General features: G+C 32.2%; 1 protein-coding gene across 1 annotated transcript; it reads left to right on the forward strand.

The window, feature by feature from the left end:
* Positions 1–13192: 13192 nt before the first annotated feature.
* LOC114410574 lies at positions 13193–13954 on the forward strand. Its single transcript, XM_028374545.1, has one exon. The coding sequence runs from the start codon at positions 13193–13195 to the stop codon at positions 13952–13954; it is 762 nt and encodes a 253-aa protein (XP_028230346.1).
* The last annotated feature ends 2272 nt before the right edge of the window (positions 13955–16226 follow it).

Consider the following 16226-nt stretch of genomic DNA (forward strand, 5'->3'; position numbering starts at 1 on the left):
TTTGTTTCATGTTAATATATTTAAATATTTTTAGTGAAATTGTTACGTATGACAACATTATATGTAATAATTATTTTAAAATTCAATTGTACAAAAGAAAAATTGTATCAGTTCATACAAATAGGAGCTACCCTTACATAACTATTTTTTTGATACTAACGCATACATAATAACTATGCAAGATACTTTCCCATGACATGCCTTTGAGATGACAACATTCATTTGGAGCTATTATTGTAGTTTTTATTTACTTCTCGGTTATTGAGTTTGACTGACATGGAAACAATGATAACAATTTGGGTTCATGTGAGGAATTCCATAAGACTCAGTCAATCCCAATGGCATCCACACTATTGACATATTTTATCATTAAAAAATGTTAAATGAAAAACAAAACACACATTGAGAATTCATTTGTGGGGTTCCTAGTGTTTTTAAATATATGTTAAATGTCACTATTGATTCATTATGTTTCATAATTATTTTGTTTCGATATATTAAGTTTTAAAATTTTTGATTTTATTCTTTTTTTAAAAAAATATATCGTTTTAGTACTTTTTTCAACATTCAGTTAAGAACGTTAGTGTTATGTTAATTTTTAAATTTTAAAAAGGGATCAAAATGATACATTTTGAAAATATAAAAGACTATAATGAAACTTTTAAAACTTAATATACCAAATCGAAACAATTTCATATATAATGAACCAAAAGTGACATTAATTAAGTATTTTTAAATAAATAATTTTACATAGTAGCAATTTTATCACCATCTTTATTTTATTTAAAAAAAATAAACAACTAGAAAAAATTATCATCTCCTCCAACCTCTTCTACATTTGAAAAGGTTAAAAATACACCATCACACATATCAAACAACATCAAAACATCATATTATTGGAACCACCCAAAATTCTTATACTCCTCACCGAAAAACAAACCTTTCATACAACTATGTTATTGGAAACAAAAGGGAGATCAAAGCAAGAGTTGTCTTCGACAAAAGACAAAACCATGACCCAAACTCGACAATTAACCCAAATCTGAACAAGGAAGTCACAGTGTGGCTCTTTGTGAGGTCTATGAGTAAGACCCCAACTGTTGCACATGGTTGGACCAGGCAAGTAAAGGATTTTCTATTTGATATCTACAATTGGGTCAGGGAAGATGAACAACGCAAATAGGAGTCGAATGGTGTGTTTCATTGGAAGATGATTCTGACTAGCCCGACCGGTCAAATCTCATCCACAATCGGGTGCTATCAGTCTTCTTCTTCACCTTCGTCTACACATTGTTGTCGGGGGCGACGATGAGATGGTTGTTGTCATTAGGTGAGGTGTCAATTCCAGTTGTGTAGAGAGGTTGCGGTGGAGACGAAAGCGGGGGTGGGACAACGATCTTTTTGGGTTGACGGCAAGAGGCGAAGTAGCGAAAGGAGAAGAGACATTTACCCATTGTGATTGAGAATAGTTAGTGAATGAAATTATTATCGTTATTAAATTATTGAATTGAGTGAAGAGAATAATACTAATAATAATACGAAAGTGAAAGTGGTTGTTATTCATGGTTTCAGATCCATCTTTTCTTCATTTACTTAGTGGCTTTTATTTTTTAAAATAAAAAAGAATGACGATTTTTAGCCTACACTATGTTAATTTAACTATTCTAAAATTTAAAACACCGACGAACACTAAGTTTGTAATGAAAAATTGAAAAAATGACTAAAATGGTACGTCTTGAAAACATAAAGGACCAGAAATTAAACATTTAAAACATAATGTACCAAAGTGAAATAACTTGTGAAACATAAGTGACCAAAAGTGACATTAAACCTTAAATATATAAATGAAAAAAATTTGTTGGGAAGTTGATATGCTACAAAACCAATTTCTTTATATCATTAAGATTCAACGTATTTTGAAAACTAATTTTACATCTAAAATATTTTGAAGATTAAATTTAAAAAATGTATTAGTGGTGTAAAAACTAGCTAGAAAGGTTCATTAGATTACCTTTGTCAAAAATTTCATGTGTTTTAAGGTGAAGATATTGCATTTCACTATTAGGAAGAGAAAATGGTTATGCATTAGGAGTGATTAAATTTAAATTAATCGAAAATCACTCAGAAAAATTAAAAATCAAACTAAACTGGTTCTTTTTCTCAAATCGATTGGTTTGGTTCGATTTGCGATTTGTGTCTTTCAAACTGAACCAAATCGTAAAACTTATATTACTTTAGTGTTATGCATTTTATGAGTATAACACTTGAGTTTCACAATGTTTTGTAGTGTTATTTATATGAAATTTACACAATGTATACCACTTTCTTTTTCAGATGACCTTTTTAAGATATGCTTGGTTTAAAATATATGAAAATTTGGCAGATTTCTATAGGTTTAGCATATTAATAAATTTCGTAGATTGTTAACAACAATTTTTTTTAATATAATTTAATTTAAAAGATGAAAAGAAAGAATATAAATTTTGATGATATAATAGTTTAGTAACAACCGCAAAAACCAAACCGAACTAAACCACAAACTTCTAGGTTGGTTTGGTTTGGGTTTTAGTTTAAATGAAAACCGAACTGCATATTTTTTTAAGTTTGGTTTGAGTGACTTTTTGATTAAAAAAATTGAACCAAACCGAGGCGTGAACAGTCCCATTATACACTGTCAAATGGTGATTCAAACGTATGAATTAGTTTGTGGATTTTTAAAATAATTATCTTAAAGTAACTTTACCCATAATTAATATACTATTTTACATTGTCAATACATAGACATTAGGAATGCTTACATTAAATTTCAATGTATCAATAAGATAAGGTATAACCAATGCTTTAACTAAAAAAAGGGTAGAATACACTTGTGTCTTTATTTTACCCTCCTTTGTTCTTTAAATGTAGGTTTGTTTTATTTAAAACGCATTCTAGGTTTATACACAAATATTAATCATATGCAACTATAGGTCTATAGCCAATAGGAAGCGTGCAGCTAAACATGATTACAAATTGCTACGTCCAACGTGGACTAAAACTCTAACATATCTAGAAAACACCCTTACTATTTGTTTGTAACGCAAGTTGGTTTACACCACCCACTTTGATTTGCAGGTGGGGTTAAAAATGTATGGAAGGAGAGAAAGATGCAAGGAACTATTGACAATAATTGTTTTTTCCCACGGGAAAAATAAGCTATGAGGAGCCTTTGTCACTAATTCCAAAGGCTGCTTTCAACTTGTTAAGATGTGGTAGTATCTTGATGCTTTGCTGGATTGACTGGTCAACACAGAAAACCTGATGGGAATAAATTTATATGCCCACGATCCAAGTCATCATGTAATCAATTCTAATTTTAATAATAGAGTATTATTTTATTTTCATTGTCATATTTCATTATTTGACCAAATGGTCCATTTGATAATGTCCTTGATTAAAATTAAAGACTTGTTATTATAATAGAGATTATGATAATGAGAAACAAGTTTGTTCTAATTTTAATCTAAATCATTCTTGATCATAGGATTATTGTAAATAGGATATCAATAATCCGGATAGATTAATATATATGTGATAGTATTTATTGGTTAAATATTAATAGATCTCATTTATTAATTTGCATATATAGATGAGTCACATGTTGATGTGATCATTGAACTGACTCAATTAAAATTTTCTAATGGTTAAAATTTACCATAAACTGTCAATAGAAAATTCTCAATAAGAGGTATAATAGTTTTCTTTGACTTGAGATTGTCATAGTAATTAACAGGTTATTTGTTGTATTTTGATTATGAACATCTAATGCTTTAGAGCACTTGTGTTGGATCGAGTGGCTTCAGAATAATTAAGAAGGGGGGGGTTGAATTAATTATTCCTAAACCTTTACTAATTAAAAAATTACTCTTTTAAGGCTTTTACTTTTGTTGTTAAGAGAATATGGAGTAGAAGAGAAACTTAACAGAAAGTAAAAGCGGAAATTAAAATGCACAGCGGAAAGTAAAAGAGTAGGGAAGAAGGAAACAAACACACAAGAGTTTTTATACTAGTTCAGCAACAACCCGTGCATACCTCTAGTCCCCAAGCGACCTGCGGTCCTTGGGATTTCTTTCAACCTTGTAAAAATCCTTTTACAAGCAAAGATCCACAAGGGATGTACCCTCCCTTGTTCTCTTTGAAACCCTAGTGGATGTACCCTCCACTAGAACTGATCCACAAGAGATGTACCCTCTCTTGTTCACAAAAAGAATTCAGGCGGTTAGTCCTTGGCGAATTCTTTTTGGCAAAGGGAGAAGAGAATGAAAAGGATGAATAGTACAAGTTTTCAAGGTTTAGAAAACCAGAAAACTTCATAAAGCTTTTGGTACAAAGAAGAAGAAGAAGTTCAAAGAGATTCAAGGCTTGTAAAGGATTGTATGAATAAGTGTTTAAGATTGTTGTTCGAAAGATTGATTGAAAATGCAAAACAAAGCCTTGCTTTTATAGACTCTTCATGTCTGGCCAAGAAGGCCATTCAGAAGAGTTATAACTTTTAGAAAAACTTAAAACCCATTTGAAAAAGTCAAAACCTTTTTGAAGAGTTACATCTTTTGATTTTTCAGAAACAGTCACTGGTAATCGATTACCAAATAAGTGTAATCGATTACACAAAGCTTTTGAGTGAAACAATGTGACTCTTCATTTTTAAATTTGAATTTCAACGTTCAAGGACACTGGTAATCGATTACCAAAACATTGTAATCGACTACAGCCTTTTGAAAATATTTGGAACGTTGTAAATTCAGTTTGAAAACTTTTTCAAACTCATTTTGCTACTGGTAATCGATTACAACAATATGGTAATCGATTACCAGAGTGTAAAAACTCTTTGGTAAAGGTTTTGTCAAAAACTCATGTGCTATTCAAAGTTTTGAAAAAACTTTTTAATACTTATCTTGATTGAGTCTTTTCTTCATTCTTGAATCTTGAGTCTTGAATCTTGATCTTGATTCTTGAGATCTTGAATCTTGAATCTTGATTCTTGATTGTAGACTTTCTTCTTGAGTCTTGAATTCTTCTTGATTCTTGAACTCTTGACTTGTTCTTGATTCACTTGAGTTGTTCTTTGATATTTTGAGCTTTTTGTTCATTACCTTTGTCATCATCTTTTGTTGTCATCATTGTTATCATCAAAACACCTTTGAATCATTGTTGATTTATCATGAAGCTTTGCCTCCACAATCTCCCCCTTTTTGATGATGACAACTTCTGAAATCAAGAAACACACATACACTTTTTCCTAGTCGATCACTCTTATAAATGCTCCCCCTTTGTTTTTGAATTTATGCTTCTCTTAAAATTAAATTGTTTACTCATGTGAGTTCTTGATTTATCCCTATTTCTCTCCCCCTTTGGCATCAACAAAAAGCCAAAGTGCGTATCAAACTTAAAGTATGCAAATATATCTTAAACATTCACACAAAATTCATAAAAATATTAACCACAACATGAAGTAACAATCATAAACAGATTAACTTATAAAATCCACATAGTCAAATAACATACTTGTTCAACCAAACCATGCAAATAAGAAAATAATAAATTGTTCAAATACCATAGTAATATAGAGATTTATTTTGATAAGTCACTAACATCTATTAGTCCTAATTCTCTTCTTATGTTATAGAAGGTATCTTTACTTAGTGGTTTTGTAAAGATGTCTGCAAGTTGATTTTCAGTATCTACAAATTCTAAAACAACATCACCTTTTAAAACATGATCTCTAATAAAATGATGCCTAATTTCTATATGCTTGGTTCTAGAATGAAGAACTGGATTCTTAGATATGTTTATGGCACTTGTGTTGTCACATTTTATGGGAATGTGATCTAATACTATTCCATAGTCAGATAGTTGTTGTTTCATCCACAAAATTTATGCACAACAACTACTAGCAGAAATATATTCTGCTTCTGCTGTGGATAAAGCTACACTATTTTGTTTCTTGTTATTCCAAGAAACAAGTGCAGACCCTATGAATTGACATGTACCACTAGTACTCTTCCTATCTGTTTTTGATCTAGCAAAGTCTGAATCTGAGTATCCTACTAGGTTACATAAAGAATTCTTAGGATACCATAACCCTAAACTAACTGTTCCTAATAGATATCTTATGATTCTTTTTGCTGCCAATAAATGTGAAAACTTTGGATTTGATTGAAATCTGGCACACATGCATACACTAAACATAATATCTGGCCTACTTGCAGATAAGTAAAGTAGAGATCCAATCATACCTCTGTATTGCTTCGGATCAACAGGTTGTCCAGATTCATCTTTATCAAGATAACAACTTGTATTCATAGGAGTAGCCCAAGTGTTTTGAGTTTTCCATTCCAAATCTCTTAATGAGTTCTTTGCAATACTTTGCTTGATTGACGAAGATCCCATCATTTGTTTGTTTGATTTGTAATCCAAGAAAGTAATTTAACTCACCCATCATGGACATCTCAAACTCACTTTGCATATCAATAGAAAACTCCTTGCACAAAGATTCATTAGTAGATCCAAAAATTATATCATCAACATAAATTTGTACTAACAAGATATCATTATCCTTCTTTTTTATGAATAAGGTAGTATCTACTTTTCCTCTAGTAAAATTCTTTTCTAATAGGAATTTACTTTATATTTTATACCAAGCCCTAGGTGCTTGTTTTAGGCCATAAAGTGCCTTCTTTAATCTATATACATGGTCTAGTTTTTGTGAATCTTCAAACCCAGGAGGTTGTTCCACATATACCTCCTCCTGAATCAGACCATTTAAGAAAGCACTTTTGACATCCATTTGATATAGTTTAAAATTCACAATAGATGCATATGCTAATAACATCCTAATTGCTTCTATTGTAGCTACAGGTGCAAATGTTTCTTCATAGTCTATACCTTCTTCTTGGTTATATCCTTTTGCTACAAGTCTAGCTTTATTCCTAATTACTATACCATTTTCATCCAATTTATTTCTAAATACCCATTTAGTTCCTATGATTGTATAATCTGAAGGTTTTTCTACTAATTCTCATACATCATTTCTTTCAAATTGATTTAATTCTTCTTGCATAGCTACTATCCAATGGTCATCTATAATAGCTTCTTTAAAGTTTTTAGGTTCTATTAATGAAACAAATGTCATATTATTGCATAAATCTTTAAGAGAATGTCTAGTTGTTACCCCTTTTGAGATATCACCGATGATGTTATCAAGAGGATGATTTCTCGAAGTTTTCCATTCTTTAGGAAGATTATCATTTTCTTGTGCTGTGTCATCTTGATCATCCTTGTCTTCATCATCTCTCTTTCTTTTCAGATTTCTTTCTTCATTTTGAGTATCTTCCAAAGTATCTGTAATATCATCAACAAACTCCTTTCTCGAGGAGGTAATGTTAGTTTCATCAAAAGTAACATGTATTGATTCCTCAATTGTCATAGTTCTTTTGTTGTATATTCTAAATGCTTTACTATGTAAGGAATACCCAAGGAAGATACCCTCATCTGTCTTGGCATCAAACTTTCCTAGACTTTCTTTACCATTGTTTAGAACAAAACATTTACATCCAAAAACATGTAAATGTGCAATATTTGGTTTTCTATTGTTAAAAAGTTCATATGGGGTTTTCTTAAGAATAGGTCTAATTAAGGCTCTATTCATAATATAACATGCGGTGTTAACCGCTTCTGCCCAAAAGTATTTTGGAAGAGGTGTGTCATTTAAAAGAGTTCTAGCAATTTCTTCTAGGGCTCTATTTTTCCTTTCTACTACTCCATTTTGTTGGGGTGTCCTGGGTGCAGAAAAATTGTGTTCTATACCATACTCATCGCAAAACATTTCAAAATCATTGTTTTCAAATTCACCTCCATGATCACTTCTGATGGAGATGATTTTGAGATTCTTTTTGTTTTGAATAACTTTGGCAAGTCTTCTAAATGCATGAAATGCATCATTCTTATGAGTAAGAAATAAAGTCCAAGTATATCTAGAATAATCATCAACAATTACTAATGCATAGTAACTTCCACCAAAACTCATGACCCTAGATGGTCCAAACAAATCCATGTGTAATAATTGCAATGGCTGAGTGGTAGAAACAATATTTTTAGATTTAAAGGATACTTTTGTTTGTTTACCTTTTTGGCATGCATCACATAACTTATCTTTTTCAAATTTTAATCTAGGCAATCCAATAACTAGATCTTTTGAAATTAACCTATTTAGATGATCCATGTTAATATGAGCAATTCTCTTATGCCATAACCATGGATCACAGTCTTTACTTAAAAAGCATCTATCATTTATAGAATTTTGTTTTAGGTCAATCATGTAGACATTATTTTCTCTAAAACCTATATGTTCAATATCTTTGTCATGCTCATGCTTAATAACACATTTTTCAGAATCAAAAGATACTTTATATCCTTTATCACATAATTGACTAACACTTAATAAACTGTGTTTCAAACCTTCTACAAGCAACACATTTTCAATAGGAGTAGAAGAACTCGTACCTATTTTACCTACTCCAATAATTTTGCCCTTGTTGTTGTCGCCGTAAGTAACATGTCCACTTTTCTTGGGGGAAATAGTTGTGAATTTGGATACATCACCCGTCATGTGCTTGGAACATCCACTGTCTATGTACCATTTCTTCCTTATAGAATCTTCTTTGTTATTCTCATCAGATTTTGTCATGAGACACAAATTGACTTGGTCTTCATCATGATCTTGGAATAACCTGTTCCTGAAAATACTTTTGAAAGACAAAGAATCTAAAGAGGCCATTAATCTTGAAGTTGTTAGACTTTCTACAAGAAACCTGCTCTGATACCACTTGTTGGATCGAGTGGCCTCAGAATAATTAAGAAGGGAGGGTTGAATTAATTATTCCTAAACCTTTACTAATTAAAAAATTACTCTTTTAAGGCTTTTACTTTTTTTGTTAAGAGAATATGGAGTAGAAGAGAAACTTAACAGAAAGTAAAAGAGGAAATTAAAATGCAAAACGGAAAGTAAAAGAGTAGGGAAGAAGAAAACAAACACACAAGAGTTTTTATACTAGTTCAGCAACAACCCGTGCCTACCTCCAGTCCCCAAGCGACCTGCGGTCCTTGGGATTTCTTTCAACCTTGTAAAAATCCTTTTACAAGCAAAGATCCACAAGGGATGTACCCTCCCTTGTTCTCTTTGAAACCCTAGTGGATGTACCCTCCACTAGAATTGATCCACAAGAGATGTACCCTCTCTTGTTCTCAGTCAAACCCAAGTAGATGTACCCTCTACTTGTACCACAAAGGATGTACCCTCCAATGTGTTAAGACAAAGATCTCAGGCTGTTACACCTTTGATACTTTGTGAATGGGGATACAAAAGAATTCTCAGGCGGTTAAACCTTTGAACGCTTTTGTATTAGGGAATGGGAAGAATTAAAAGAATTCTTAGACTGTGTCGTTTTGAATTCTTTGACAAGGGAGAAGGGAGACACAAAAGAATTCAGGCAGTTAGTCCTTCGTTCTTTTGGAAAAGGGAGAAGAGAGACACAAAAAGAATTCAGGCGGTTAGTCCTTGGCGAATTCTTTTTGGCAAAGGGAGAAGAGAATGAAAAGGATGAATAACACAAGTTTTCAAGGTTTAGAAAACCAGAAAAATTCATAAAGCTTTTGGTACAAAGAAGAAGAAGAAGTTCAAAGAGATTCAAGGCTTGTAAAGGATTGTATGAATAAGTGTTTAAGATTGTTGTTCGAAAGATTGATTGAAAATGCAAAACAAAGCCTTGCTTTTATAGACTCTTCATGTCTGGCCAAGAAGGTCATTCAGAAGAGTTATAACTTTTAGAAAAACTTAAAACCCATTTGAAAAAGTCAAAACCTTTTTGAAGAGTTACATCTTTTGATTTTTCAGAAACAGTCACTGGTAATCGATTACCAAATAAGTGTAATCGATTACACAAAGCTTTTGAGTGAAACAATGTGACTCTTCATTTTTAAATTTGAATTTCAACGTTCAAGGACACTGGTAATCGATTACCAAAACATTGTAATCGATTACAGCCTTTTGAAAATATTTGGAACGTTGTAAATTCATTTTGAAAACTTTTTCAAACTCATTTTGCTACCGGTAATCGATTACAACAATATGGTAATCGATTACCAGAGAGTAAAAACTCTTAGGTAAAGGTTTTGTCAAAAACTCATGTGCTATTCAAAGTTTTGAAAAAACTTTTTAATACTTATCTTGATTGAGTCTTTTCTTCATTCTTGAATCTTGATCTTGATTCTTGAGATCTTGAATCTTGAATCTTGATTCTTGATTGTAGACTTTCTTCTTGAGTCTTGAATTCTTCTTGATTCTTGAACTCTTGACTTGTTCTTGATTCACTTGAGTTGTTCTTTGATCTTTTGAGCTTTTTGTTCATCACCTTTGTCATCATCTTTTGTTGTCATCATTGTTATCATCAAAACACCTTTGAATCATTGTTGATTCATCATGAAGCTTTGCTTCCACAACTTGTTGAATGGATATTGGATATGATTAAATACCTGCAGAATTAATGATTAATCAAGAAGGAATCCATCAATTCTTGGAAATGAGTTTGAGCTCTATGAATAAAATTATATCCTGACCAGGAAAATTAAATGAAAGAAGAAATGAGTTTCTTAAGTCATTATGAGTTAAATCAAAAGGGTTTGACAATAATATCATACTCTAGAGTTAACCCAGAGTTGTAAAGATGGAATAAATTATTACACTACTCTTATAATGGTTCTTGAAAGTAAAATGTTACTTCATGCTATCCGGACATTAAGCAGTGTTGCTAGATGCCTACTTTGATTAGTATATTAATTTGATTGATATATTACCGGCTTAGTATTGAACCTACAAGGTCACACACAAACGAGTGTTCTAATCTCTGTTAAAGAAATTGTTTTAATATTTGATGATTAATTAAATTAGAGAATTTAATATGATCAAATGATTAATTGATTTCAAAAAGGTGGAATGTTATTATATTTTTGCTAGCACTGAGAATATAAATAATATGAAAGATTTGGTGAAAGAAGAGAAACAAACAAGTATGATTTTGTATTTGGAATTTGGGTTGAAAAGGCGGCTAAATACAAGTTTGACTTGGTCAATTATTATTTCAATTTTAATTTCTAAATGGTTAGCAATAAAAGGTAACAAGAAATAACAATTCAATGATTTCTATCATCACCCAATGACTCAAATCAAATGCACATTTAGTATTACAAATAGTCTAAGTTCAATAATCATGGTCTTCACAACTTGTGTTTCGCACTGGCCAACAATCCACAACTCCCATCCTCCCAAGTCAGATAAAATAATTTTCAAGTATTGCAACTATCAAAAAATTGCAAAGAACCAAATTTGGAATGCACAAAATGCAATTTAGAACAACCAACACTCTAAAAATAGGCAATTAGAGAAGGTTGATTGTCAAAAAATACAGGAACTAGAAAGTATAAAATTGTATAATGTCAATCAGCCAACCCTCAATCATTTTTCATTGAATACGCCTAGAAACAGTCCCCAATTAATCATCCTTGCATATAGGTTCAAAGCTTCTTTAATTTATAAGAGTTTCCTTAATAATTTTATACACTCTTGAAAATTTAAATCAGTAACAGATAATAAAACAAGAGAGAATATGATAACAGAATTATGGGGTAGCTTACCTCAAACATTGCCATCTTATTAACAAAAGTGTTTTCCACTTTATTAAGATGATTAATGCAATTATTGACACAATGGTTTACTTCTTCCTGCCTTTTGCTTATCAAAGCACTCATATCAACATTTAAAAAAGGCTTATTGAAATTTTTCAATCAAACGGTCAACTATATGGAATTGAAAGTAAGCTTTATCAAGGAAAGAAATTACCACATGCTCATTTTATGCAAAACTAATATCAACGTTTAATAAATCAAACTGATGGAAAGAAAAATATAGGACTTAAGGTACAAATAATCAAAACCTGTAATACCTAGAAATATTCAAGTCATATGCATTTATGACTTATAAGACCAGAAGAGTGGTACAATAATTTGAACTAAAACCAGAAACAAAGAAATAATGTGAGACAAAAATCAGCTAGCCAAAGGGATACAACTTTCTGGTCCCAATTCTTATGCCATTTCGGTCATCAATAGTACTGGTATCAATAGTAAAAACAAACACTAAATTACTTGTTGCAGAAAAGGACCAGAAAGAACCTGAAGAGTAAAATTAACATAGTCTTGGATGGGGACAATCTTAGTTTGAACAACCTCATCCAATTCTCCGAGTTTCTGCCTCAGCATCTCTGAAGCAAATTGCTCTGCACGCTTTTCCTCCTTTTATACTATTTCGTTTCAAACGTTTTAGAGTCCCCTTAACGGTTTAAACCCTTCACGGTTTTTTTCCTTGCCATAAAAAAAATAAGAAAGTTTTTAGCATAAAGAAAATATGGTAAAAGACTTATGAATGCATGTGATGTTGTAAAACTTCAAGTTTTGAAAGATGCAATGCATCATTTATTTATAACTAATTAACTATGCAACAAATTTTCCCATCACATGCCTTTGAGATTTCAACATTTGGAGTGTAGTTTTGATTAATTTGATTTTGAGTTATTGAGTGAGATCAAAGAGACAGGGTCAAATGATGATTTGGGTTAAAGTGAGGAATTCTATAAGACTCCATTAATCATCCTAGTATAACTTGAGTTAGTTGTTAGTTACCTAACTAACTAAGTTTGTTATAATTAGTTAAAGGTGGTTATATTAACCATCCTAGTATAACTTGAGTTAGTTGTTAGTTACCTAACTAACTAAGTCGGCTATAATTAGTTAGAGGTGGCTAGTTTTTTGTTATGGTAGTTATAGAGAATATATAAGCAATGAAAGATACTTTGTATTCAATTTTTGATATATGATAAACACAATTTCTGATTCATTTCTATGATTAGATATTCTTCCTATTCCAATAGCTTTCTTCATAAGCTATCTCTTTTTCTTCATTTGAGTTCACCCATGGCATTCCTACATACCTTTATTATGATATCAGAGCTCTTCAATTGAAGAACTTTGCTGCACTACTCTATCCTTCATCTTTCTGTTGTTTGTTTGTTCAGTCTTGTTAGTACTCTATTGATTCTTCAGGATGAGTGAAAAACAAGATGAATCTCTCAGTGTTCATAGCCCTTACTACCTGCACCCTAGTGAAAATCCAGCAATCGCATTAGTTTCACCTCTTTTGGATCCAACGAATTACAATTCTTGGAGCAGATCATCCTTCACGACCCTGAGTGCGAAGAATAAAGTAGAATTTGCTGATGGTTGCCTTCCTCGATCAACCTCGAATCATAGATTGTACGCAGCTTGGAAAAAAGCGAATAACATGGTGGTTTCATGGCTTGTACACTTAGTTGCAACTTCCATTCATCAAAGCATCTTATGGATGGACAACGCGGTTGATATCTGGAAAGATTTGAAAGCACGATACTCACAAGGTGATTTGCTTCGAATTTCTAATTTACAACACAAATTAGCTTCAATTAAACAAGGAGACATGAATATTACTGATTATTTTACAAAGCTGGGAACAATTTGGGATGAGCTTGAGAGTTATCAACCCAATCCTATGTGTAGAGATAATCACACAGTAGAAACATGTTATAAGAAAAATGGTTTTCCACCTAACTTCTTCTCCAATAGAGGAGGTGGAGGTAGAGGTTTTGGTAGAGGGGGGACAAGAGGCAAAAACACCAATGGTAAAGTTTGCACCCACTGTGGTATCATTAATCATACAGTGGATGAGTGTTATAAGAAGCATGGTTATCCACCTGGTCACAAATTCTATAAACCTCAAGGAGCTTCAGTTAATAACACTATTAAGGAAGAAGAAAATGTTTCAAGTTCATAGACTAGTGATCATGGCCAAGACATTAAAATCACTTAGCAATAGTATCAAGCACTTAGGTCTTTGCTGGCTACCAACAATAACAGCTCTCATGGATCACAGGTTAACTAGTTTGGTACAAGTTCTGCTCATACATCAACCATAGGTAATATATTATCCTTTGTTTGTAATATTCACAAGTTTGAAGTTGCAGCATGGATTTTGGACTTTGGTACTACATATCATGTTGCATTCTCATTGACTTGTTATTCTACATACAGAGAAATAAATCCCATAGTAGTTTGCCTGCCTACTGGTCAACAAGTCATAGTCACACACTTTAGAACAGTCAAATTTATTGAGTTTTTACACTTAGAAGATGTGTTATACTTGCCATCTTTTAATTTCAATTTAATCTCTATATCAAAATTGTTTTCTGCATTGAATTGCAAGTTAACCTTCTTTCCTAATTCATGTTTGATTCAGGATATAAGCAGTCACCTGATGATTGGTACAATTGATGTAGTGGCACCACCTGCTCTGTAGATGGAACCTTCGTAGAGCTACCACTTGAGAGAATCATTTTGGTCTTTTTGCCCTGGCCAAGGGCACACCATGTTCGAAAGAGATCCCTTAGACTCCATTCCTACCCCGTCTTCTTAGGATTTAGGTTGCAGCACAGTTTTATGTAGAACTGGCTATGATAGCAAAGAGCAGAAGAGAAGAAAGATATGTATTGTATATAATAAGATAATCGTTGAGAGCACTGCTAGAAAGATAAAGATGGCGATAAGAGATTCGTTTTGTCTTTCTTCACTTCTGATCTTTATCTATGACATTAACTTGAACTTTAAGACAAGTTTTATTCATAACTAAAAAGCAGATCGAAAGAAGCATAGGTACACTGAACACTAACCCAATCCAGATGAAACTACTATTCTCAGAACCCGAATTCTCTTTTTTAGCGAATAAAGATTGAAGTCTCTCTTACACTTACTATATTTAAAATATTTCTAATTTATCATATGAAAGAAGGAGAAAGGGGGTTGAAGGTTTGTACAAGCTTAGAATACCTACTGCCGATTATGTTCCCAAGGCTGACAACAATTTCATTTCTATTAAGTCTGTGTTGTCTTGTAATAAAGAAGTCATTGATATTTGGCATTTTCGTTTGGGTCATCCTTCATATGATAGGATGCAATTGTTAAAACAAACTTATCCTATGTTGACTTGTGATTAAACCTTTGTCTGTGACACTTGCCATAGAGTAAAACAGAGCAAACTTCCATTTCCTAATAGTGACTCCTATGCTTCTAGTCCTTTCTCTTTGATACATGTAGATATTTGGGGCCCTTGTGCCACAACTACTTTGAATGGACATAAGTATTTTCTTACAATTGTGGATGATCATACTAGATTTGTTTGGATTTTTATAATGGCTTCAAAATTTGAGACTCAAACTCATTTACAAGCCTTTGTTTCCTATGTTAAGAGGCAATTTAATACAAAAGTGAAAGCTATTCGATCAGATAATGGTGCTGAGTTTATCATGAAACAGTTTTATCACAGTACTGGTATCATACGCCAGACTTCCTGTGTTGAAACCCCACAACAAAATGGAATAGTGGAGAGAAAACATCAGCATTTATTAAATGTTACTCGAGCCCTTCTTTTTTAGTCCAAGTTACCACCAATTTTTTGGTCTTTTGCTTTACAGCATGTTGTTTTACTTATCAATTGTTTGCCAGCTCCATTTCTTAATAATATATCTCCTTTTGAAAAATTATATGGCACTGGATATGACATTTCTTCTTTAAAAGTCTTTGGTTGCTTGTGCTACACCAACACTCTCACTAATAACAGGAAAAAGCTTGATCCTAGAGCTTTTGCTTCTGTTTTCTTGGGCTTCAAGCCTCACACTAAAGGGTATATTACCTTTGATCTTTCCTCTATAGTCATAATGGTATCTAGACATGTCATTTTCCATGAAGATTGTTTCCCTTATGCTTATCCTAGTGCCTCTTAATCTTTTCCCACATTTCCTGTACATTCCTATCCTACCATTTATGACCATGGTAAAGATTTGGTTTTTTCTTCGCCATCTTCACACTCTACTATCCTTGATAATTCTCAAATTCCTAACACTTCTATTGATCATTCACAATTGGATTCCTTAGACACTTCTTCTGATCCATCAAATTCACCAATTATTGTTGCTCCTAGAAGATCTAACAAGGAAAGAACCAGACCAAAGAAGTTTCAAGACTTTCACACTACATTCACATCAACTGTTGCT

This window comes from Glycine soja, chromosome 4 (assembly GCF_004193775.1).
Source record: "Glycine soja cultivar W05 chromosome 4, ASM419377v2, whole genome shotgun sequence".
NCBI classification, from domain to species: domain Eukaryota; kingdom Viridiplantae; phylum Streptophyta; class Magnoliopsida; order Fabales; family Fabaceae; genus Glycine; species Glycine soja.